The 27,678-nt window shown below is 38.3% G+C and overlaps 1 protein-coding gene and 1 long non-coding RNA gene across 11 annotated transcripts in view; both read left to right on the top strand.

Moving 5' to 3' along the window:
* ARMC4 (armadillo repeat containing 4) overlaps positions 1–14,360 on the top strand; it is a 182,709-nt gene extending 168,349 nt beyond the window's left edge. For all 3 annotated transcript variants that reach the window (XM_034643994.1, XM_034643993.1, XM_034643995.1), the window contains one exon: positions 13,904–14,360. In XM_034643994.1, the coding sequence (XP_034499885.1) occupies positions 13,904–14,017 (114 nt within the window). In that variant the 3' untranslated portion in view covers positions 14,018–14,360. The remainder of the gene's footprint in view (positions 1–13,903) is intronic.
* An 11,314-nt stretch (positions 14,361–25,674) lies between these two features.
* The window catches only part of LOC105239595, a 48,192-nt gene continuing 46,188 nt past the window's right edge, over positions 25,675–27,678 (top strand). For all 8 annotated transcript variants that reach the window (XR_858470.3, XR_858472.3, XR_004620791.1 and 5 more), the window contains exon 1: positions 25,675–26,475. This is a non-coding gene — a long non-coding RNA (uncharacterized LOC105239595). The remainder of the gene's footprint in view (positions 26,476–27,678) is intronic.

The following is a 27,678-nucleotide window of genomic DNA, read 5'->3' as shown; positions in this document are numbered from 1 at the left end:
ACCCTGAGCCGAAGGCAGACGCTTAACCACTGTGCCACCCAGGCACCCCAAAGCAAGAAAATTCTTATAAGGCCATTGTATGCAAAACAAAAAAAATTAAATAAGTTAAAAAAAATTAAAGATTTGTAGTGATGGAAGGGAATATACATTGTAGCAATGCCAACAACTTCCAAGTCAAGTATTACATTTGGCAGCTCATAAAAAGCCCTATGGCCATTTCTGAAGTAGGCTTTCATTCTCCCAGTGGACTGCTTTACTATCTCTTCTCTTCTCTGCCTTTTCTTCTTAAAAAGAAGGAAAGATTCTCCCAAATTGCCTGAGTGATTTAGTTTTCTCTAAGCTATACCTTTCAAAGTCAGCTCCATATCCTCTTGCATATCAAAAACTTGGCTGTGTCCTTAAATCCAAGCAGGAGATGATAGTAGCTCAGACCCCGGCAGTGGAGGTAATGAGAAGAGGTCAGATTCTGAGTACATTTTGAAGGTAAAGCCAACAGGATCTGTTCACGGCTTGGATAAGGCATAAAGGCAGTAAGAGAAAGAGAGACGTCTAGAACTCCAAGGTTTTTGGCCTAGCCAACTGGAAAGATGAGTTGACATGAACTGAGGTGGGGAGGCCATGGGGAAACAGCTTTTGGAAGGAAGGATCAAGAGTTGAGCTTTGTTCATATGAAACTTAGTGTGTTTTATATCCAAGTGCAGATGTCAAGCAGGCAGTTGAATGGTCTGAGCTGGAGACTCATATATGTATGTATTATATACAACCTCTTTCCAAAAAATTTATTTCTAAATATTCTTTTACAAAACTGATCTAACAATAGAACATAGACAACCACAGTCTCTTCTCAATAGGAGATAACCCACGTTAAAGGCAGGCATTGTATTCCAAGTTGATATCCAGGACATTTTTCCTGGAGTCTGGAGCAAATCTATAGATTGTTCCAAGTACAGTAGCAGATTAAACTACTGCATCTAATTTTATTTCCTTCTGAAATCTAACATTACATTCAAGGGACTTTAAAAAAGACCAACAAAGACAGAATTGGAGAGGAGAAAATAACAACATTTTAAAAATTGAAATTCAGTGGAAGAGCGACAACTGCCTAGCCGACTTCAAGAATCAGAATGCAAAGCCAATAGTGGGAGAAACTGAGAACAAACCCAGTTTGCAATGTGGAAGCCTCAAAATATTAGGAACTGGTATCCCTAAGTGCCTCTGGAATTGGTTGGTAGGGTTCAGGAGGGAGGCTGTAATAAAGAAAACTGAGTAAAAGAGCCCCTTCCCCAACTCCACACAGCAAGTCACTGCCCTTCCCCAACTCAGCAGCTGCCCAGAGAAGATAAAATAGGGTCTCTGGACTGGAGGACAACAGCCACTGTGAGGTAAGGATATTCTACTGAAGATGGAGATTAGGTGAGCATATAAACACTGAAAGCTAACTCGACTATTTGCCCTACTCAGTCCCAAATCCCTACAAACCAGTCCCTTACTCTGTGGGCTGGAGTTTGAAAAGTTCTTACTTGGAGAATTTGACCAGCTCAACACAAAAGATTTCAAGAAATTGACCTGGGGAGTACTCCAGCCAGCCTTTCCAGGCCTCTGATGGCTTATGGGAAACTGTTGTGTGTGAAGTAGAAAAAGATGTTCCCTCTGGGAAGATGTAGCTTTGGTGGTGTCAGACTTAAAAAGGAGACCACACTTCTGTAGGAAGAAAAAGGCATCCCTTCGTCCAGGAAGATGTAGCCCCTGAACATTGTTCATGAATTGGTGAGCAAGTAAGAGCTGCATTTCAGGCCCCTTTAATCTGGTGTCTTCAGGACAGCACAACTCTGAGTGGCCCTGAGACCACCCGGATTACCCTGCAGTAAAACACAAAGTCAACAAGCCCTATCCATGTGCTCAGACTTTCCATTCATCCAAGTAAGTCACATCTGAAGCATGTCTTGAACATAGAAGACAGAAACTGAAATAAATAGACACAAACAAATCAGTTCTTGAAAGAGACAGAGTGTAGCAGAGAGAAGGAAAAAAAGTGAAAATCCTCAGAGAGATATAAAAGTATTGCATGTATGAAACCAAAACAGAGCTCTATAAAAAAAGAACATTCAGGGAGCATGAACTGAAGAGTTGGAAGATAAATCTCTCAGAGGCATCTATCCATCCAGAAGATCTAGGGGCGCCTGGGTGGCTCAGTCTGTTAAGTCTCTGACTCATGGTTTCGGCTCAGGTTGTCATTTCATGGGTCGTGGGATGGAGCCCTGCATCAGATTCCACACTCAATGGGGAGTCTGCTTGCAGATTCTCTCCTTCTGCCCCTCCTCCCACTCACTCTCTCATGCTCTCCCTGTCTCTCTAAAATAAATAAATAAATCTTAAAAAGAAAAAAAAGAGAAGATCTAACAATTATAAATATTTATGTCCCCAACTTGGGAGCACCCAAATATATAAGTCAATTAAAACAAACATAAAGAAACTCATCGATAATAATACAATAATAGTAGGGCAGTTTCATACCCACTAACAGCAATAGACAGATCATCTAAGCACAAAATCAACAAGGAAACAATGGCTTTGAATAACACACTGGACCAGATGGACTTAAAAGATATATTCAAAACACTTCATCTTAAAGCAGAAGAATACACATTATTTTTGAGTACACATGAAACATTCTCCAGAATAGATCACATACTGGGTCACAGATCAGCCCTCAGCAAGTACAAAAAGATTAAGATCCTACCATGCGTATTTTCAGATCACAATGCTATGAAACTTGGAAGTTAACCACAAGAAAAAATTAGGAAAAATCATAAATACATGGAGCTTAAAGAACATCCTACTAAAGAATGAAGTGGGTTAACAAGGAAATTAAAGAAAAAAACAAAACAGTACGTGGAAGCAAATGAAAATGAAAACATCACAGTCCAAAACCTTTGGGATGCAACACAGGCAGTCCTAAGAGGGAAGTATAGAGCAATACAGGCCTATCTCAAGAAGCAAGAAAAGTCTCAAAAACACACATCCTAACCTTACACCTTAAGGAGCTAGAAAAGGAACAACAAACAAAACCTAAAACCAGCAGAAGGGAAATAAATATTAGAGCAGAAATAAACAATATAGAAACAAACAAACAAAACACAGTAAAACAGATAACTAAGAGCTGGTTCTTTGAAAGAATTAATAAAATTGATAAACCCTTAGCCAGACTTATCAAAAAGAAAAGGGAAAGGACCCAAATAAGTAAAATAACAAATGAAAGAGGAGAGGTAACAACCAACACCATGGAAATACAATTATGAGAGAATATTATGAAAAATTATTTGCCAACAAACTGGTCAATCTGGGAGAAATGGACAAATTCCTAGAAACATACAAGCTACCAAAACTGAAACAGAAAGAAATACAAAATTTGAACAGACCCATAACCAGCAAAGAAATTGAATCAGTAATCAAAAAATCTCCCAACCAACCAAAGTCCAGGACCAGATGGCTTCATAGGCAAATTCTACCAGGCATTTAAAGAAGAATTAATACCTATTCTTCTCAAATTGTTCCCAAAAATAGGAATGGAAGGAAAACTTCCAAACTCATTCTATGAGGCCAGCATTACCTTGATTCCAAATCCAGATAAAGACCCCACTAAAAAAGAGAATTCCAGGCCAGTATCCCTGATGAACATGGATGCAGAAATTCTCAACAAGATACTAGCAAAACAGATCCAACAGTGCATTAAAAGAATTATTCACCACGATCAAGTAGGATTTATTCCTGGGCTGCTGGGGTGGTTCAGTATTCACAAATCATTCAAGGTGATAACCATATTAACAAAAGAAAGGCTAAGAACCATATGATCCTCTTAGTAGATGCAAAATTTTAAAAAAAGCATTTAACAAAATACAGCATCCAATCTTGATAAAAGCCCTCCACATCATAAAGGCCATATAGGAAAGACCCACGCTAATATCATCCTCAATGGGGAAAAATGAGGGCTTTTCCTTTATGGTCAGGAACAAGACAGAGATGTCCACCCTCATCATTACTATTTAACATAGTACTGGAAGTCTTAGCCTCAGCAATCAGACAACAAAAGGAAATAAAAGGCATCCAAGTTGGCAAAGAATAAGTCAAACTTTCACTTTTTGTAGATGACATGATACTCTATGTAAAAACCCTGAAAGACTCCACCAAAAAATTACTAGAACTAATACATGAATCCAGCAAGGTCTCAGGATATAAAATCAACATACAGAAGTCTTGCATTTCTATACACCAATAATGAAACAGCAGAAAAAGAAATCAAGCAATTGATCTCATTGACAATTACACCAAAAACCATAAGATACCTAGGAATAAACCTAAACAAAGAGGTAAACAATCTGTACCCTAAAAACTATAGAACACTTATGAAAGAAATTGTAAAGGATAAAAAGAAATGGAAAAGCATTCCATGCCCACAGATCGGAAGAACAAACATTGTTAAAATGTCTGTACTACCCAAAGCAACCTACACATTTAATGCAATCCCTTTCAAAATATGATGAGCATTTTTCACAGAGCTAAAACAAACAATCCTAAAATATCTATGGAACTACAAAAGACCCTGAATAGCCAAAGCAAACTTGAAAAAGAAAAGTAAAGCTGGAGGCATCACAATTTCAGACTTCAAGCTATGTTACAAAGCTGTAGTCATCAAGACAGTATGGTACCGGCACAGAAGCAGACACATAGATCAATGGAACAGAATAGAAAACTCAGAAATGGACCCACAAGTCTATGGTCAACTAATCTTCAACAAAGCAGGAAAGAATATTCAATGGAAAAAAAAAAGACAGTTTCTTCAACATACAGTGTTGGGAAACCTGGACAGCTACATGCAGAAGAATGAAACTGGACCACTTTCTTATACCATACACAAAAATAAATTCAAAATGGATGAAAGGCCTAAAAATGAGACAGGAAACCATCAAAATCCTATAGGAGAACAGAGACAGCAACCTCTTTGACCTAGGCCAGAGAAGCTTCTTACTAAACACGTTGCCAGAGGTAAGGGAAACAAAAGCAAAAATGAACTACTGGGACTTCATCAGGATAAAAGCCTTCTGCCACGGTGAAGGAAACAATCAACAAAACTGAAAGGCAGCCTATGGAATGGGAGAAGATATTTACAAATGACATATCTGATAAATGATTAGTATCCAAAATATATAAAGAACTTATCAAACTCAACATCCAGAAAACACATAATCCAGTTAAGAAACAGTCAAAAGACATGAATAGGCATTTTTCCAAAGAAGACACCCAGATGACTAACAGACACATGACAAGATGCTCAACATCACTCATCATCAGGGAAATACAAATCAAAACTACGATGAGATACCACCTCATACCTATCAGAATGGATAAAATTAACAACACAGGAAACAACAGACGTTGGCAAAGATGCAGCGAGAGGGGAACCCTCTTGCACTGTTGGTGGAAATGCAAACTGGTGCGGCCACTCTAGAAAATAGTATGACGTTTCCTCAAAAAGTTAAAAAAATAGAACTACCCTATGAGCCAGCAACTGCACTACTAGGTATTTACCCAAAGGATACAAAAACACAGATTCAAAGAGGTGGATTCACCCTGATGTTTATAGCAGCATTATCAACAATAGCCAAACTATGGAAAGAGTCCAAATCGACATTGACTGATAAATGGATAAAGAAGATGTGGTATATATATATGATGGAATATTACTCAGCCATCAAAAAGAATGAAATCTTGCCATTTGCAATGACGTGGATGGAGCTAGAGAGTATTTCACTTACTAAGTGAATTAAGTCAGTTAGAGAAAGACAAATACCATATGATTTCACTCATGTGGAATTTAAGAAACAAAACAGATGAGTATATGGGAAGGGGGAAAAAAGAGAGTGGGAAACAAAGTGAGAACAAACTGAGGGTTGATGGAAGGAGGTGGGGTGGGGGATGGGCTAGATGGGTGATGGGCATTAAGGAGGGCACTTGTTATGTTGAGCACTGGGTGTTATATGTAAGTGATGAATCACTGAATTCTACTCCTGAAACCAATATTGCACTGTATATTAACTAACTAGAATTTAAATAAAAATTTAAAAAGAAAAAAAAAAAAAGAAATGTCTCAGAAAGTAGAGCAAAAGATAAAGAGATGAAAATAGGGAAGGAAAGGTAAAAATTAGAGAACCAGTGCAAAAGATCTAACTTCAGAATATTAATTTCTCAAAGGGATAACTAAGAAAATGGAAAGGAGGAAATGAAATGAAATAATTCAAGAGAATTTCCCAGAATTGAAGTGCATGAATTACCAGATTGAAATGGCACATCAGGTGCCCTGTATACAAGGATAGAAGCAGACCTATCACAAGATATAGCACTGTAAAATTTTAGAACATTAAGTATAGTAATAATAAAAAGATTCTATAATCTTCAAAAGAGAAAGGAGAGAAAAAGAAGATTGAGTGAAAGAAACCAAACGTCAAGAACACTTTGGGCTTCTCAACAGTAACACTGGAAGCAAGAAGAAAATGGAGCAATGCCTTCAAAATTCTTCCAATTCTTCAAATTTTACTTCTAAACTAGAATTCTGTATTCAGGCAAACTCTTAATCCAATAAGAGAGAAGACATGTGAGTCTTAAGTTTCCCTTTTTTGCTGCGTGTAAATCTTTTTATCAGGTCTTGTAAAGGTCAGGCAGGGGAAGAGATTAACACTAATCATTTAAAATATTAAATTTTCTAACTTCAACATCTTCCAACCCAATAGGAACAAGTAGAAAACCTGACAAAAAAAAGCATCTGAGTTCTAATCAGACTCATAAATAAGTTTATAGGATAATCTTTTCCAAGACAAAGGTACAGTAGTTTTATTCAATTATTCTAATAGCAAAGTGTGAGTGAGCTCTGTTTTCTATAATATAAATTGATAAATAATAGAGTTTAGCCTTACGTTTTTGTGAATATTTAGAATTCTAACCATTTCCCTATTCATCCAACTTCTCCCATTTCCCTTGGAAACATATTTCATATCCGATCCTTTTATCTCATCTTTATTAATAGCTACCTCGTGCCTTTATTTACCCATGGGGGCTGATGTCCTTCTGGACTAGAAACTGATGCAGGAGGAAACTGTAATTTGAAGAAATGATCAATCTATTACCACGAACACAGAGTTGTGTTAGTGGCACTTTCTTCACCTAACAGGACGTGACAAGGCCCTGTTAACATACTAATTCTCAATATAACTAGACCAAAATTGCTGACTGGAGTCAATCTGATTGGAACTCTAGCAGAGAAAGTGAGCTGACAAAAAAAATTCATTTTAATCTCTCTACCCTCCAGCCTCCAATTCCAGATAATACCAACAATGGTAATTATATCAATCATCGTGTAGGAACATGTAGAACAAGCACTTTACATTTATTATTTCATTTAATCCCCACATCTTTCCTGTTAAAAAGGTACTATTGCCAATCCTAATTTTACTGGTAAGAAAAATTGAAGATCAAAGAGAGTTACCACACATCATATGCGGTTAGGAAGTCAGGATTCAAACCCAGACTGTGAACTCAAAGCATGAACTCACAGCCACTACACTCCATAATCTATGAGAATATAGTGTTTTTTTTTCTACTTCCAGAGAATTATCTTTGTCACTTTGATCTACCCGATAGCAAAATGCAATCCTAAACAACCCTATCCTCATAAATCTTTTTATCCATTCCTAGCCTATCATTTCTTTAGCAATCTTAGCCAGGAAACTCCCATATGCACAGATATTCTTATAGTTGATAGGGAAAAAAAATTGAAGAGCAACTTGAAGCCATTCCAAACACTACCATGAACTTCCATGCAGGGCATGTGAAGACTTACCACTTCCTTTTCCTCTAACGGAGAGCACAGAGTCCCACAATCTCCTGATGCTGCCAGTCATCAAGGCATGTCCATTTCTAGAATTTCTAGCATTCTTTAGAAGGTTGTTAGGGCTCTCTTTAGCACCCACCTGTGTGTGTGTGTGTGTGTGTGTGTGTGTGTGTGTGTGTGTGTGTCTGGGCACAAGAGCTCTCTACTGGAAGGCTCATGGAAAAACAACGTGGGAGAAAAAGGCAAACCTTTTTGAGAGGGCCAACCTACTCAACTGTAAACATACATCTGCACAGAAGAGGCACCAGATCAAACATGTAGACCCCGCTTTCAAGCTTTGTGGACATGAACCTCACGTCGGGTAAATAGGACACACGCTCCTGTCACCGGAAGGCAGACACCACTAAAGGGCAAGCCCCTTGATTCACTTCACTGACCAAACAGAATCAAAGGTTTTGCCCCAACCAACAAATGTAAAATATGTTTTGAGGTCCACGGCTCTGGCGAGCTGTCATATGAAATGAATTACCAGGGCTCAAAGTCGGGATGTGAGAGAAACCACTGAGGAGCCTCAGCCAACCTGCATTGCCAGGAAGCCACTGTGCAAGGCAGACGCGGTGCAAATGCCTTGCTTGTTCCTGGGCTGCACACTAGTGTGACAACCACACCGCGATGCCTTGTGAATGGGAAAACAGCTAAAGCGTTCACAGTTCAAATGAGCTCTGGGAACTCAAGATCTTTCTGGAAAACCTGCTAAGCTTCGTGTGCAGGCAGGTATTTCAGAGCTCATCCGGCTCTAATTAAAACTCATATTTCCAGTCTGTGTTCACCCAAACAATGTTGAGTCAAACCACAAGAAAATCTGTTATCGCTCAAATTGGTACATATTTTTCATACAACTGAAATATTATATAAAATCATGAACTGTTAGATATAAAAGTAAAAATTGAATGCAGACACCAATTCCCATGCTAACTTTGTCTCACCTTCTAAGGGATGTGAATCATAGGTCACAGCTGCATAGTGAGGGCATGCACCTTGAGATCAAAGCCTTTGACACTGGAGGAAGTATTTGTGTTAGTCCGATCCACAAACCACGCTTTGTGCCCCTCCCCTTGTCCTCGTTCACGCCAACGTTGTAAAAAGTAATGTGTTTGAATGATGTTTTAAAGCACCCTGTGCAATTAACTTTGAAAGCAAGGGGGCTAGTTTTCCTTCAGTGTACATATGAAACTCCCAATAAATTTAAGGTCCTTGGGTATGTTTGGGGGAGGGAAAGATTAAAAAGAAGAAAGCTTTAGAAAGGAGCAAACACTTCAAAAAGGTAAACCTGAGGTGTTTTTCCCCCTTATAATATCAAAAATGCTTTTATAGTTGGAAAATGTCTACAGATCAAAAAATATACACCCAGAAGAGTGTACTGATTCCATAATCACTTTTACCCAATTTGCATCTCACTTTCCTAAGAAAAGTACCCCTTTACGTAATTATCGCCAAGAATTACAAACCGCCCTCACCTTGCTCCGTGTGTTAGTGATTGGAAAACACATGCTGCTCTTTATTTTCTGTTAGCTGCCCATCAAATGCAGAGCTTTACACTAAGTTTCTGTTATGTGGATGTTTCTATTCATTTTAAAGCATTCCTCTGAGTGCCCTAGTTTGCCTACGAAGCTCTTAAAAATAAAAGCATATAATCCTGAGTCCGATTCAAAACCAAGACACATATATCGTACATGTTGTTCAGATAGTGGTTTGGGCAAGTAGCACATCCTTTTTCAATTTGTAAAGCAGCATTCGCAAACAGCCTCTGGGTGTATTAACAAAGCAATGAGTAACATTGACTGACAGCAGTAAATGAAATGAAGGAAAACCAATAAACTCAGACAGCAGCATCACCAAAAGAGAGTCTCAGGAGTGCTTCTCAAATATCAAGCCATTCATACCCTGAGCACACAGAAAGTTCTACACTTCCAACACTATACCCTTGATTGAGAATGTTCCTGGCTAAGGAAAATAGGTAGAGCAGGATTAATTAACTAGTGAATAATAAATCACTGTGCCTGGCACATAGTAAGCTTGGTAGCTAATAAAATCATTTCACATTGTACAAATGTTAGGTAACCTACAGGCCCAGTGCCAGTGAGTCACTCCAGGTACATTTAAGGAAGTAACTCTCACTGCCTACCACAGGTACTGTTCTAAGCCATCCTTTTCTCATTTTATTTATTTTTTAAAAATTTCACCCTTGCCTCTACTTTGGGCCTTTAAGATACTGGACTGCTGGGTTCCACTGGTGGAGCTTTTAGATTAAACATTTACTAACCACCATATGTGATAAAGAATGAAACCTTGTGGTTAATGCAAGAAACTGAGGCTAAATTAATTCCCCAAAGAGTAGTAGTCCTCTTAATGCATTCAGGTCTAGAAGTTACTCAGGTCCTAGAAAAAGTCATTTACAGAGTAGAGTCATAAAAAGGGTCCTGCATTGATTTGACATTATATTCTACCGTAAAGCATGTGAATGAATGCACAGCAGATCCTCCCCTCTGCAACCTTTATCTCGCTGACTCCTGGTATAGCCAACACACTGCAGGCTCTCTACCGAGATGCCAACAGCCTGCCAAACGTTATGACTAGTACATTTCACACTCACAGTTCATTAGTTTATGTAATAGGAAATTATATAACTGGCATCAAGGGTTGGGGAATAAATGCAACTGACTTGGAAAGCCAGAGGAGGGGGGAACCACAAAGCAAAAACAATATCTGAGGGAGAATGGACAAAATGCAAGTTCGGTTTGGGCAGGTATCAGGCCAAAGGGCTGCTTTCCAAGGGAGCCATGCAAGGCGTGGTGGCAACAGCTGATGCCAAGTGAAGCCTGGGCCTTTGGTGCCCATAGGGGTCAACCAGAGATGAGGTGGGGACTGCAGAAAGTGCTGACAGGGCTAGACTGACCTTAGGGCCAAAATTCCTGCTTCCTCATTCCTCCCAAACTAACCAGGGCTGGGCTCCAGGGAATAGAAGCCAGAACCAGACTTCAGAACTGGCAAAATAATCACCATGATAATGAATACCACTTATGGGGCTCTTACTTTGTACTGAGCATGGGTTTATGTGATTCAAATGCATAACCTGTATGAAGCCAAGCTGCCTCGTGGTCCAGTCCTGACATGGAAATGCAGTCAGACGCATAGGCCTGGCGACCAAGTAGCAATTGAAAGTGATTTTAATCCTAGTTGCACTCTTTCTTGAAAACAGCACTGTTAAACTTCTTTAAAATCCTCTTATCTTTTTTTATACTCAGTACATCTGTCTCACCCTAAAGTTGCTCCTAAAATAAGCCCCCTATTCCAACTTTTCCAAACTCTATATTCAAAACAGGGTGGAAGCTCTTCCTTCTCTCCACCTTCCTCCTTTCCTTCCCCACATGTTGTTTCTTTCTCTCCCACAAGGAATCCTCCGCCTTGTCTGGTGTGAATTCTCCCCGCCTGTGCTTCTTCAGTTTTTCCTCTCACACACTGCATGCTTGGATCCATGCAAGGCTCAGGGAACAGTCAGACTTAAATGGGAAGAGGAGAGCCGGAAAGAGCAAAGGATGTAGACAGGAAGAAGCTGTGAATATAGGTGTTCAAACATTTTCTCAAGGTCTCTATTATCTCACTCATCTTCACAAGAAGCCTCAGAGGCAGGTGATCCCCTTAAACTTATGAGAAGATAGGGTTTAGAGGTTCAGTAACCCACCCAGTAAGTGAAAGAGTCAGGATACAAATCCAAGGAGCTATGACCTCAAAAACCAGCTGCCTGACGACTGTTTGCCTTTTCTAGAAAGCAGCTGAACTGCATAAGGCAAGTGTCTAGTTCCCTGCTTAGATAGTCTGGGTTCACAGCTAGAACTCTAGTTCACCTCTTCCTAGATTTAAAAAATATCAACAACAGAATCTACTGGAGGAGAGACCAAGGACCAGCGCAAAAGCAAGACAGGCTGGCCTTGTGAGATAGGCATTAGCTGGGCTTGTTAGAGCGGGCAATCTATGTTCCTCCAACATATACAGAGAACTCGGACAGTAGATTATCTATACATCCCATTTGCTTGTGGAAATCAAGTCTTTCATGTAGCAATCAGGCCCTCCCTCATCCAGGGCCCAGAAAAGCCTACAGGTAACTGACATTATTCATTATAACAACATGTAATAAAAAAATTAATATAGTAATAAATATTGTCTATTAAAGTGATTTAGGCTGTTGGAAGAGTTTAATGCTATATTTATAAAACAGTGGAATCGAGGGAATTCATGAATTCTTTTGAATCATCATCTACTTGAATGAAGGAAGGAGAAAATACATTATGTAAAGGGAAATCATTAATAATTTTTTAAAATCATCAAGGGATTATATGATTTACCAAATCATATATGTATAATGGGAGATTCCGTCTTTATTTTCTTCTATTTGGATAACCAGCTCTCCTTGGGCTATCTGTTGAATGGTTTAACCCCCCAAAATGTCCCTTGAATTCATTCTGGCCACACTATGCCTGGGTCCTGCTGTGTTCAACTCTCATCACCTCTGGCCTGAAGGACTTCAAGGAGCCTTCAGTATCTTTTCTCTACAGTCCATATTCTGCACAGTGCCGTGTAAGTTATCTTTCTAAAATACAAACATGACCATGCCACTCTCCTGATTAAAGTGCTTAAATAACTTCTTTTTATTACCTATGGATTAAAAGCCCAACCCCTCAGCCCACCATACTTAAGATGTTTCACAACATTTCTCTTTATAACATCTCTTTGGTTGTCAAGTCATCCTTCTTTTCTGTCACAATCAACATTTGTTCCCAAATGCTACTGTGTAGAAAATATACGAATCAAATTAAATTTTCAAATCCTTTGTCAGAACTACTCATTGGAATCATAATTGATAGATTTTTAAAGTTCTGATTCATTTGTTTGACATTTATTTGGCATCTACTATGTACTAGGCACGATATAGTATTATAAGCTTCAGAGTTTACAATCTAAAGAAGGACAGAAAACATTAATCCAAATATCTGTTTAAAAGGGAAGATACAGGGGCGCCTGGCTGGCTCAGTTGGAAGAGCATGTAACTCTTGATCTCAGGGTCATGAGTTTGAGCCCCACGTTGGATGTAGAGATTACTTCACTAAATAAAAAACAAAACTTAAAAAAATAAAAACAAAAGAGGAGATATGATATAAGGATAGTAATAAGCATTTGAGTAAACTGCTATGAGAGCTGTGATAAGGGAGAAATAGCATCTTATTTGATGGAAATCAATGGAGGCTTTGTGGAAAAGTTAACTAGGTCATGAAAGATGGATGAAATTTAGAAAGTCAGAGAAGAGGATGAGAGAACCTTTTAGGAAGAGGATGAGAGAACCTTTTAGGAAGAGCGATGGCATCAATGAAGGCAAAAGAAATGGGGAAGTGTGTGACCTTGGATTACACGATAGAGCAAGCGAAAGACGAATGGTTAGAAAGGTAAACTGAGACCAGAGCACAAAAATCCTTTAAAGGACAAGTTAATAGACTGGGCTGTAGTTATTTAGCACTGGGAGTCAATGCAGTTAGGGGATTGACATAATTAGGTTGTGACATGATCAAGTGGGTTGGAATACAGAGAAATTAAATCTAAAGGGGGCACGCTAATAGTCTATGCTGTTGGCTTGGCCTGGAGGCAGAAAAGCCAGAAAGAATGCAAGATAAATTTCAAAGCAGAATCCAGAGCAGTTAGATGACCAAAGAAAGGAGGGAGAAGCAGGTTTAGCTCAGCTCCAGAAAATAAAAAGTTAAGCATTTCATGAGAAATCCCTGCGTCTGGTTAAGTACCATTTATATTTTCATTTGCCTAAAAGGAATTTCTTGTACTTTTCTTTTTTGGTGACTTTTTAAAACATTTAATATTGAAAACTGTTTTCAAAGCCCAACTTTACGCCTTGAGATTAATTTAATTAATTAATTTATACTTGTTTCCCTTTTTGTCATCTTCTTTTACATGTGATAGCTTCTGCTGGATATGGTTGGGTCCCCTGACCAGGACCTCCAGGAAGCCGCAGCTGGTTGTATATCCAACATACGGAGACTGGCTCTTGCTACAGAAAAGGCAAGGTACACTTGAAATGTGAACAGACATTACCAGCTACCAAACTTTGCACGACACGGAACATGTCAGTCCCAAGGCCAGGAAGCCTATATCAAGAAGGATTTTTTAGCAAATGCTTTACAAACAGATAAATGTCTGGATGAAAACACAGGAATTAAAAATGCAAAGGTGCTATTCATCCACAAATTGCATAGATATTTGTGTTCTATTTAATATTTTAGGGATATGCCAGGTAATGAAATGTAAAGCCAATAAATTTATGATAATTTTCCAAGAACTTGAGAACATATGTATAGAGTACATATATCTATTTCAGGGATACTTTTGTATTTGTGATGATTTTAATAAAAGATTTGGCCTTCCCGGTGTGCAGTTCAACAGTCATTCCTGCATGTCTTTAGAATTCCCCTTCTGTTAAACCTATCTCACTGCCCTGTCATTATGGTTTTGTCTGTTTGATCACTTGCAACCCACGGGAGAGCTCTAAGGAGACGTGCTGATTTCACGAACTGTTATTAAATAGAATTTAGAGTCAAGCAGTGGGACCTAGAGAGATCATCCTGAGGTCATTCCAGATTTCTCCTAAATACTATCAAACACCGGAGAAGATAATGTGTGACTGTCACTGTACCACATAAGGCAAATCACAAAAACATAAGCAATGAGTGGGATTTTTACTTTTAGACTTACAAAGCACAAACAATTATATATTTTATTTCCCTCACAGGACTGACCAACACTTTTATTGGAGAATTAATTTATGCTGCTGTAAGGATAATATTACTTCACATAAAATTCCTTTGAATTTCTGAACTCGCTTTTAGCACACAAAGTACTTTTTTTAAAAGTGGCCACAAAAGATTAATAGCATTTTATCAGGTTATGGAAACATTAGAGGCCACTTAAAAGAATCGCATATGCAACCTCGGTGTGCTAAAATGTTTGGGAACTAACTGTCCCAAGCATCCAGTACTAGCCAGGAAAATAGCTTTGTATGCATCAGCTCCATAAACTGACAATCTCGCTTAATTCTTTGAAGAGCAGGCTAGGCGGTTTTATTAAAAAATATTAAGTACTGTCTATGTCATAATTTCGAGAAGATCATAAACTTAATTGAATTAAATGTAAATAATTTGTGTGAAATGAAAAGCCAGTACAAGATGAAAATTATAACAGTGATAGATTCTCTGATAAAAAGATAAGATGTTTCTGAGGATTTTAAGGTTTTGTAAAACATCAATTCATCTTCTCTGCTTTTCAGAAGAGGTTATAAAAAAGATAATAGGAACAAGGCAATCGTATTAATGCTAACTAAGAACTGAATTTAAATAATAGTGTAAATCCTTTACTTTCAACATATTTCTAATGTTAAAGTTATACTGTTTTGCTGTGGTTCATGAACATTAAAAATACATCTTAGAAATCATGGATTATGGGGCGCCTGGGTGGCGCAGTCGTTAAGCGTCTGCCTTCGGCTCAGGGCATGATCTCGGCGTTCTGGGATCGAGTCCCACATCGGGCTCCTCCGCTGGGAGCCTGCTTCTTTCTCTCCCACTCCCCCTGCTGTGTTCCCTCTCTCGCTGGCTGTCTCTCTGTCACATAAATAAATAAAATCTTTTTTAAAAAATCATGGATTATGACAGCTATCGAAAATGAACAAACATTATTGTTATATTTTTATTAAAGGAAGCTTTTACCACTGTCTAAAGATTTCAAGATATTCTTGGAATTAGGGGGTCCTAGAGCCATGGGAAGTAGCAGGTAGAAAACAGCAGCACAGAAAGGTTTGGAAGAGTAATTAGAAGTGAAGGACTCTTCCTTTAAAATACGCTTCATAGAAAGGAGCTGGGGTTTTCGTTTTTTATGGTTAATAAATGCATAAAAGAAAAGCAACAGTGCCATTTGAAAAGAAGCTTAGCACTTGGAAACAGATCAAGGAAATCGACATGGAATTTTTTTTTAAATTCTTAAACTCCAGAAAGATTGTATTTTTAGGTACTACAAAGGAGAACCTGAAGTTAAGGGTCAATTTTTGGCGCTGTGTGTGTGTGTGTGTGAGTGAAACGACATCACAGAAAACTCTGATCTCACTAAAAAAATGTCAAAGACAGTGAAAGTATTAAGGAGGGCATGTGATGCGATGAGCACAGGGTGTTATATGCAACTGATGAATCAATGAACACTACATCTGAAACTAATGATGTACTATATGTTGGCTAATTAAATCTAAAAAAAAAAAAAAAAAAGACAGTGAAACGACCCAGAGCTATCACAGAACAAGCATGGGGACAGCTACACCATCTCTTTGCTACTACACAGTACAATAGCACTCGTCTTTTTTTTTTTTTCATTAGTTTTTGATAAGATTTTGTGTGTTTAATTTATTTTCTGCTATTTAAAGCTGGCAACCTAAATTCCTTATAAGTTTTCAGCAACAGTTCTTTTTTAGGTTTTATTCTTCCTCAGGACATCCTGGGAATCCAATATACTCTTGGTGATAGCTGGCTGTTTCAGTTTGAAAGGAGTTTAAGGTGGAAGGAATTTTAAGTAGATATTCTTTGATCTTCCACTGTCTTCAGTTTGTAGGCTTCCTTTTAGAAATCCTTGCCGTGATCATTCTGCTGTTCATGGTGAAAGTTCTTTTGCTACTATCAGGATGACTTGCACTAAAAATAACTTGTTTCTTTTTAAAACTTTCCTAGGTTCTCACAGTAAACAGAAGGTTGATTTTCTTAGGGGATGGCATTGCAAATCCTATTATTTTGATAGATTTGGGTATTATCGTTATGCCTCTCTAAGGCATTTGCATGGAATTAAGAGACTATGATCCAAAATACTCAGAAAATTTATTTCCATTTAGGAAAATGAGAATCTCAGTTTTTGATAAACCAGTAAACGAGATCGAGTAAATCTTTTCTTTTTTCTTTGACCTAATGAGATTAGGTTTAAAAGTTAATTTCACAGTCCAAATAATTCAAGATGTTTAATTTCATTCCATGGAAGACTTGGGAATGGAATAGGCTATGTTTATTCCTATAATTCAGTGAAAAATAAGGAAACCCACTTATTTAAGAATCTCACTGTCTCAAATACACTAAATGCCCACCCAAAAAACACTTTCTCATGTACCCAGATGTAGAAGGTAGAATTCTGTCCCTTAATGAGACTGGAGTAGAAAGAGAACCAAATTGTACATAATGCTAATATATGCAGGCACGGTATTATGTACTTCCTACTTGTGATCTTACTTAAAATACAGAAGAATTGGCAAAATAGATACTCTCATATCATATTAGGGTCTATCTAAATGGGCACAATCATTCTGCAAGAGCAATTTGGCAATACACACCAAAAGCTGTATAATTTTGTGTGTCTTTTGGATGGTGTCCAGAGTTATTCTACAAGAGTATTTACCACATCATTGTTTATAATGGTACAAATGTTAGGGAAAAATTTGGTTAATTCAATTATGGTCCAACCACACAATGAAAACATGTTGTAGAATGCTAGCTAATGACATAGAAAGCCTTCCATAAAATATTGTTAAATTGAATAGCAGGTTCTGAAGCAGTATATACACGGGGGGGGAGGGTACAGTTTTAGAAAATTATATGCATGTAGCTAGTCACAATGAAAGAAGACACAACTTAAATACACCAAACTGTGATTAAACAAATGATTATATCTGAATGGTACAATAAGAATGATCTTTGTTTTCTCTTTGCTCATCTGTGTTTTCTAATCTGTTCACAATGAACATGAATTACTTTTTTTCAACAAAAACACTCCCAATGAATTTTACTTTTTTATTATTTAGAAACTTCTAAGGCAGACATTCTTCCTAATGCTAACTTTAAAAGAGAAATCCTCAGTTAACAAATGGGATACACAACCTGTAGATAAAATAAATCAGCAGGGTTTGTTTGTTTGTTTATGAAACAAGAATTGTAGCTTCAACATCTATACCACTATCAAAATATTTTTCATCTGCAAAATGCACATTTGCAATAGCTTTCAACTATAGCTAATTAACAGTACCGTATAACTGAAACACACTGGGGTGGCCCGCAGTAAATTCTGAACATTTTCTGATTTGGTTTTTGTAAATTAAGCAGATGAATTCTAATTCCCAAGCACATAGGAAGGAGACAAATGAAATAACTCAAAAGGTCATTGATAGATTGCTTCATAAAACGTTTTAAAAAGAAAGATTTTGATCCATTCGCTTACTCCATTATAGATACCTAAGACAAACAATACTATAATTTACTAATAGACTTTGTATAAATCTAATAGAAATACAGTCCCAACAAAATTATGCCCGCCAATAAGTAAATACAGGAGACCATCATAGACTTCTCATCTCCCCTTTTGTGCGCTTCTCTTTTATGCTCTAATTGTTAGATTAATGTCCTTGCCCTCTAGCAATTATTTTCCTTTTTTCTCTGCATTCAAATCTCTATGTCTCCAGCTTCTGTTCCCATTTTGACAAATGGTTATTACATTTTCTGCCTCTTAAAAAGTTATGCTTTAATTTCTATAAATGCAAGATATAAAGTTAATATTTCAATATGTTTTCGATGCACAACTGTCATGGCTGACTTGAAATCATGTAACAGATGGAATCCTTATACTCCATTATTTTCAAATTTTCAAGTAAAAATAATTTATTCTTTATTTGCATCTGTCAAGACCAAAAGGAGATTTTCTTTCTTCAGTTCATACCGCCCTGATTTATTAGTTGATAAAAAGACATCCTTTGCAAATTACATAATTGGCTCATGATGTTCAGAGTTAAGATTTGTCATTAGTTTAGATTTATGTCCCAATTTATTTTGATTGAAAGGTATATTAGCGTATATCATATGGTTCATATAGGCTTAATCTATAGCTGGTTGGCTTGCTCATAGAGAATGACTATATATCAAAAAATGGAGTTCAGATAAAGAGTGTGGATAGTTAAATGCAAATCCTTTTTCACTTGGAAAGAAAACTGACCTTTCTCGGTAGATATGTTACATTAGGAATTATAAACCTAAGTGTTCACAAGGGCTAGACAAGTAACATAAATGAGTGGAAACAGCTAGATACGTTGTTGTTTTTGAAATATTGACATGAAGTGGGTGGGGGGATGGGGACATAGGTGATGGGCATTAAGGAGTGCACCTGTCATGATGAGCACCAGGTGATGTGTAGAAATGTTGAGTCACCATATTGTACACCTGAAACTAACATAACACTGTATGTTAACAACACTGGAATTAAAATTAAAACAATAAAAAATAAAATAAAATAAGAGCAACACAATTGGCAACTGACCTTCAGCCTGCACATCTGGAAGACAAAGGGACTGGTGGAAACTGGAGAACTAGAGAGTGCAAATTACCAGTCATCTGCAGCCAGTTTTTGCTAAATCTTACAACTTCTCAAGAGAAATTCAGATTTTTACAGGCAACTTCCCAAATTTAAACATTGGCTATTATATCAGTCTGCTAGGGCTGCCATAACAGAATACCACAGTAGCTTAAATAGCAGACATTGATTTTCTCACAGTTCTAGAGGCTAGAAGTCCAAGATCAAGCTGCTAGAGGTTGGTTTCTGATGAGGCCTTTCTTTCTGGCTGGCAGACAGATGATTCTTGCTGTATCCTCATATGGCCTTTCCTCTGTGTGCATGCAAAGAGAGACCAGTCTCTGGTGTCTCTTCCTCTTCATATAAGGACCCTAATTCAATGGAATTGGGCCCCACCCTTCTGACCTCATTTAACCTTAATTACCTCCTTAAAAGGTTATCCCTAAATTTTGAGATTGGAGGTTAAGGGCATCAACATGTGAATTTTTATGAGACAGTCTATAACAGCAAATATGCAGAAAAATCAAAATGATTTTGTGAACCACATACAGTTCATAAGTCTGCAATATCATAATCTTTATCTATTAGAATGAGAGCTTATTTGATTAAATCCTGACAATGGCATCAACAGAAAACCAAAAAAATAATTCGTGCAAAAGGGCACATGTCAAAACTATCTTGGTCTGTGTAGATTCATATTATGACAGCAGCACTACAAAATGCAGTAGTGAAGAGGTTGACTTCCTCAAATTCAGATAGAAGCTTAGAAAAGTTACGCTGATTTCCAAAGTGGCTGTACCAACTTGTATTCCCACCAACAGTGTAAGAGGATTCCCTTTTCTCCACATCCTTTCCAACATTTGTTGTTTCCTGTCTTGTTAATTTTTGCCATTCTAACTGGTGTAAGGTGGTATCTCAATGTGGTTTTGATTTGAATTTCCCTGGTGGCTAATGATGTTGAGCATTTTTTCATGTGTCTGTTAGCTATTTGTATGTCTTCTTTGGAGAAGTGTCTGTTCATGTCTTCTGCCCATTTTTTGACTTATTTGTTTTTTGGGTGTTGAGCTTGACAAGTTCTTTATAGATCTTGGACAAAGCAGGAAAAAATATCCAATGGAAAAAAGACAGTCTCTTCAATAAATGGTGCTGAGAAAATTGGACAGCTATATACAAAGAATGAAACTCATTCTCTTACACCATACACAAAGATAAACTCTGAATGGATGAAAGACCTCAATGTCAGAAAGGAATCCATCAAAATCCTAGAGGAGAACATAGGCAATAACCTCTTTGACATCAGCCACAGCATCTTCCTTCAAGACACATCTCTGAAGACAAGGGAAACAAAAGCAAAAATGAACTTTTGGGACTTCGTTAAGATAAAAAGCTTCTGCACAGCAGAGGAAGCAGTCAACAAAATAAAGAGGCAACCCAAAGAATGGGAGAAGATATTTGCAAATGACACTACAGATAAAGGGCTGGTATCCAAGATCTATAAAGAACTTGTCAAAAACAGTGTGGAGGTTTCCGAAAAAGTTAAAAATAGAGCTACCCTATGACCCAGCAATTGCACTACTGGGTATTTACCCCAAAGATACTGATGTAGTGAAAAGAAGGAGCACGTGCACCCCAGTGTTCATAGCAGCAATGTCCACAATAGCCAAACGGTGGAAGGAGCTGAGATGCCCTTCAACAGACCAATGGATGAAGAAGATGTGGTCCATATATACAAAGGAATATTACTCAGCCATCAGAAAGGATGAATGCCCACCATTTGCATCGACATGGATGGAATTGGAGGTGATTATGCTAAGTGAAATAAGTGGAGAAAGACAGTTATCATATGGTTTCACTTATATGTGGAATATAAGGAATAGCATGGAGGATATTAGGAGAAGGAAGGGGGAAATGAAGGAGGGAAATCAGAGAGGGAGATGAACCATGAGAGATTATGGACTCTGGGAAACAAACTGAGGGTTTCAGCAGGAAGGGGAATGGGGGGATGGATTAGCCCAGTGATGGGTATTAAGGAGGGCACATATTACAAGGAGCACTGGGTGTTATACACAAACAATAACTCATGGAACACTACATCAAAAACTAATGAAGTACTGTATGGTGACTAACATAATAAAAATTAAAAAAAGAAAAAAGTATGCTGAAGATGTAGATTATCATAATGGTAAGTGTAAGGTCATAGAATAGCAGCTTTGGTGACATCTTTAGGGCCAAATCACTGCCTTTAATTAGGCAAGTATTAAAGCTGCTCAGGACAGAAGCCTATTTTCTTCCAGAGGTTCTCCAGGTATAGATTCTTCCCATTCTCTCCCAGACAGATTGGACTAACCAGATCATGAAGGTAAAAAGAGTCTTGAAAATTACTTTGAGGAATCTGAGCTTAATCCTACAGGCCATTTGTCCCTCAGACCTCCTGCTTAAAACAGTCTGGGGTACCTGTTACAATGCAAAGTCTGGGCCCCACCCAGACTGCCTAGTGATGCAGAATCTTTGGGAAACCCAGAATCTGCAAACTCCCCAGACTGTAGTCACTGGTTTTGAGCACAGAAAAAAATATCTAGGGTTTCCTAAAAGTTAATCTGGTAGGGGTATAGTGAATAGATTATAGGAGAGGAAATGAAACCAATAAATATTTGTTATATGGGATCCAGTTTAAAGCTGCAGAGGGCCAAGACTAGGGAATAGGAATAGACAGGAAAAGATAATACAAGACAAAATCAGAAAGGGAGACAAACCATGAGAGACTCTTAATCATAGGAAAAAACAGGGTTGCAGGAGGGGAGGGGAGTGGAGGGTTGGGGTAACTGGGTGATGGACATTAAGGAGGGCATGTGATATAATGAGTATTAGGTATTATATAAGACTGATGAATCACTGACCTCTACCTCTGAAACGAATAATACATTATATGTTAATTAATTGAATTTAAATTAAAACAAAAAAAAAGGAATAGAAAGTAACAAGCATGAGAAAAAATTGGCAGAACGAAAAAGTCTTAAAAGTAACAAATAGGGGCGCCTGGGTGGCACAGCGGTTAAGCGTCTGCCTTTGGCTCAGGGCGTGATCCCGGCGTTATGGGATCGAGCCCCACATCAGGCTCTTCTGCAATGAGCCTGCTTCTTCCTCTCCCACTCCCCCTGCCTTGTGTTCCCTCTCTCGCTGGCTGTCTCTATCTCTGTCGAATAAATAAAATCTTTAAAAAAAAAAAAGTAACAAATAATGCTGGTCTCATACATTAGAGAATGAATCCACAACCATGAAATGAACTCTACCTCTATTCTGTTATACCAGGAAGCGCCCTGGTACACCTCTAGAGCAGTGCTGACCCACAGAAATGAAAGACAAGCCACTCTGTATTTTAAATGTTTCTGCTCAACATCACTAACCATCAGGCACATGAAATCAAAACCACAATGAGATATCAGCTCACACCTATCAGAACAGCTAGTATCAAAAAGATAACACATATTGATGAGACTGTGAAGAGAACCCTCATGTGCTGTTTGGTGGAAATAAAAACTGGATAAGTATGTGGAGTTTTCTCAAACAATTAGAACTATCACATGATCCAGCAATCCCACTTCTGAGTATTTATCTGAAGAAAGCAAAAACACTAATTCAAAAAGATAAATACAACCCCATGTTCATTTCAGCATTATTTATAATAGCCAAGCTATGGAAGCAACCTAAGTTGTCCATTGTTGGATGAACGGATAAAGAAAATGGTGTGTGTGTGTGTGTGTGTGTGTGTGTGTGTGTAATGGAATACTATTCAGCCATAAAAAACAGTGAAATCTTGCCATTTGTGACAATATGGATGGACCTTGAGGGCATCACACTAAGTGAAGCAAGACAGATGGACAAAGACAGCTACCATATGCTTTCACTTATATGTGGACTCTAAACAACAACAAAAACCCACGCTCATAGATAGAGAACAGACTGGTGGTTTCTATAAGCGGAGGGTAGGATGTGGGTCAAATGGGTGAAGGGAGTCAAAAAGCACACTTTCAGTTACAAAATAAATAAGTCATACGGATGTAAGTACAACATAGTAACTATAGTTAAAAATACTGTGTTTTATATTTGAAAGTTGCTAAGAGAGAAGATATTAAAAGTTCTCATCACAAGAAAAAATTGTTGGAACCATGTGTGGTGAAATGTTAACCAGACTTATTGAGGTGATCATTTCACAATTTATACAAATATTGAATCATTATGTTGTACACCTGAGTCTAATAAATGTATGTCAATTATATCTCAATTAAAAAGCAACAAATGCAGGGGTGCCTGGCTGGCTCAGTCAGAAGAGCATGTCACTCTTGATCTCAGGGTGGTGAATTCATGCCTCACACAGGGTGTAGTGATTACTTAAATAAGTAAATACCTAAACTTTTTTAAAAAGTAACAAATACATAGAAACATAAATAAAATAAAATTTCTAGTAGCCCTATTAGAAAGTATTAAAACAGGTGAAATTAAATTTGATGTTTAACCCAATGCATCCAAGATATTCTCATTTAAACATTTAATCAATATAAAAATTATCGATACATTACATTTTCTTTTTCACTAAATCTTTGCGGTCAATGTGTATTTTACACTTACGGCACAGTTCAATTCAGACCAGCCACAATTCAACGGTTCACTAGTCCCATAGAGCCAGAGGGTACCATGTTGGATAAGTCTTAGTCTATCCACTTGGTTAGGGTAAGAGGTTTCTTTCATCAATACTGTTGCTTTAATTGATATGAGTTTTCATTATTTCTTTGGGTTATGTCAGATCATCAGCCATCTTGTCTGAATGCTTTTTTCCCTCCTGACAGATCTCTGAGACTCATGCTCTTTCTACTGGCATGATGACTTTTTAAATTCAAATTTGTATGAATTTCAATGCAATTTATCTAGAAGGCTATAGTCAGCATTATATTTGGGGTACAGTTATTTTTTTAAAGATTTTTATTTATTTCAGAGAGAGCATGTGGGGATGGGGGACAGAGGGGCAGAGGGAGAGGGAGAAGCAGACTCCCTGCTGAGCAGGGAACCCAATGCAGGATTCAATCCCAGCACCCTGGGTTCATGACTTGAGCCAAAGGCAGATGCTTAACCGACTGAGCCACCCAGACGCCCTTGGTACAGTTATTTTTTTAATGTTTTTTATAGTGCTAAAATGTACATGACATAAAATGTACCAGTGTGGCCATTTTCGATGCATAGTTCAGTGGCATTAAGTTCGTTCACATTGTTGTGTAACCATCACCACCATCCATCTCCAGAACCTCAAACCGAAACTCTGCCCCCATTAAACAGTAATTCCTCGTTCTCCTCCCCTGCCCCAGTCCCTGGGAACCGCCATTCTACTTTCTGTCTCTATGAATTTGACAGCTCTACGAACATCATATAGGTGGAATCATACAGTATTTGGTCTGCTGTGTCTGGTGTATTTCACTCAGCGTGTCTTCAAGGTTTATCCATGTTGTAGCATGTGTCAGAATTGCCTTCCATTTCATGGATGAATACTATTTCATTGTATGTGTATACCACATTTGTTTAACCATTCACCCACTGATGGGCACTCGGGTCATTCCCATCATTTGGCTACTGCTCTGAACATGCGTGTACAAATACATGTTCAAGTCCTTCCTTTGAGTTCTTTTGGGTATAGATGCAGGAGTGGAATTGCTGAATTAGATACAGTGATTTTTAAGACCTAACTATTCAAATCTATAATTAGAAAAGGTGGTTTGAGGCATCCTTACCAGCAGAGTGGTGGACTAGAGGTACACTCACACCATCTCTCTAGAAGGACCTCTGTTCCCTAAACATTCCAACAGCTTCATGGTCACTGACTCATAGACAAAGAATCCCCTCAAGCTGCTTCAGTAGGTTCAGTATATTTTAAATTCTGAATGAGCCAAGTTCTCCCAGTGTGTGATTCAGTGAGTGCAAATTAGGCATTTAAGAACGTATAGTCATACTTTTGGAAAAACAGTAAGGCCTTGCAACTGTGCCACTAATAGTACCAAAATGGCCTAAAAAAATGAGCATAACTCTCATAAGTTCCACTGCGTGATGTTTAGGTTGTGCTAAAGGGCAAATGTGTCTTTTCTGCAACCACCGTGTACAATACTGTACTTTCAGAGAGAAAAGGAGGCTGAAGGCCTCTGAAAAGTTTGTGCTGGAGCTATCAGAACGCTTTCTTCGGTGGGAGAATTTGTGCAATTTGCATTGTGGACGCAGTCCAAACTTAGAAACAAATAGTCGTGTAAAGCCAGACCGGTTTCCTGACTGCTTGCAAATGCCGCTATCTGCTTCTCCACACTCTTCCCCTCCCGCTTTATGCCCCTCCGCTGCAGGGCAGTGGTAGCACCAACTAAACCTCATTGTGCTGGCGTGTTGTGCACACATCGGGAGATCTCATAGTTAGACCCAGGTTTTGACTTGAAGGAAATGTGTCACTTTTTAAAGCTTTGGTGGCTGTTCCCAACCTTCACTTGCAAGGTGTAAAACATAAAGGGATCATCTTCATTACACCATCTTGTTGAAGCAATAAACATCTGCTGAGGCCGATTTAAAACAGAAGACAAGCTAACACGCTGTAATCTCTGAGGTCAGTTTATTTGGGTTATTCTCTTAATCCGAACTAATTATGAGCTAAAACAATAAACTTGAAGGTGTAAAGGAGAGTCTTTTCTTCTCTGCCAATGAATGCCTCAGAGAAATGTGCAAGACAGATGTGGTCGTGCCAAGATTTGCAGTCCATCTTCTCAGAGCTCTCCAAATTCTGCTTGTGAGCCCAGCGGAGCTCAGACGGGCCTGCCCTGGACTGTAGCTGTGTGAGATTTTCGTTTTGGGATAATACTGTTAATAATTTCCTGAGAAAGCACATTTCTATTTATGCCCTTTGGGCAGAAGACTGATGTTCCAAAGAAGGAATGAGGAATCCCTTGTGAGCATTGGAAAATCCTCAATTTATTCTTTTTTTAAAAAAACAACTCTACTGAGTTTTAATTAATATGCAAAATAATTCCACATATTTAATGTGTACCATTTGATGAATTTGGACATATGCGAACACTCATGATACCAGCACCACAGTCAAGGTAAGACACATACCTAATGTCTTCCAAAGTTTTCTTGTGTTGTGCGTGCGTGCATGTGTGTTTGTGTGTGGTAAGAACACTTAACATGAGACCTACCCTCTTAACAAATTTGAATTGTGCTTTATAGTATTATTAACTATAGGCAGTATGTTGTACAGCAGTTTCTAGATCTTATTCATGTAGTATACCTGAAACTTTATATCCATTGACCATCTCCCCATTCCCTCCCAGCCGCAGCTCCTGGCAACTACTATTGGTTTTTCTGCTTCTATGAGTTTGACTGTTTTAGAATAGTCATGGAAAACCTCATCGAAGTGGAATCATTCAGCATTTGTCCTTCTGTGACTGACTTATTTCACTTAGCAAAATGTCCTCTAGGAGAAAACCTTCTTAAAAATAACCTTCTAAATAAATTCTTAGATTATTAGATATAGTCCTGGCACTTCTGTTCAGAGACCAGGGAAACTGACATAAATGTTTTTGATTTCCCTTCCTTTAAAGAATACTTTAATGTTCTAATTTCAACCTACCTCTCCAGTCTTCTCTCCCACTATTCTCTTTCAAATATATTCCATATTACTCTGGTACCAAAAAAAAAAAAAAAAAAAATCCACATATGTTGACTCAGATCTGCAAAAATTTATGTAACTTCCTTCGATTTTTTACATGTCTTTCTACTGATGGTTGAAAAACTTGACTCTGCCAATTAAGTGTCCAGCCTCTCTTGATTTAGAATAGCTCCTCCATCTTTCAGGGTTTGCCCCCTTCTTGAGTGTTCCCCCACTTTCAAATCTCCCTCCCTCATTGTCACCTTGTAGGCAGAGGGATTCCTGGGAGGTGCCAGGTAAGAAACCTCCTGGTAAGTTATGTCGCCCTGTTTGTCTCATCATCAGTCTGCCTCCTTATCACACTGCAGGGAGTTGGGGCTGTCATGGTTGCTGGGCATCTTGTGTTGGTGGCTGACGTGTGGTTGGGGTATGGGGTGTTGTGCTGGCAACTGTGCTGATGCCTGGAGTCCTTCATGGATCCTAGTCAAGAGCCCACCATCTCAGCAGCTTCTCTTGAGGACCCCCAGCCTCTTTTGGCATCTGGCCTCTTCTGAGACTGCTGGGCCCTCCTGGAGGGCTGGGATGTGCTGGCGACTTTCCCAGCACCATAGAGCTGGGAGGGGGTCTTGTGAGGCTGCCCTGACGTCCCCTCCAG

Source organism: Ailuropoda melanoleuca, chromosome 15 (genome assembly GCF_002007445.2).
Source record: "Ailuropoda melanoleuca isolate Jingjing chromosome 15, ASM200744v2, whole genome shotgun sequence".
NCBI classification, from domain to species: Eukaryota; Metazoa; Chordata; class Mammalia; order Carnivora; family Ursidae; genus Ailuropoda; species Ailuropoda melanoleuca.
This window is presented reverse-complemented; position numbering and strand designations above follow the sequence as displayed.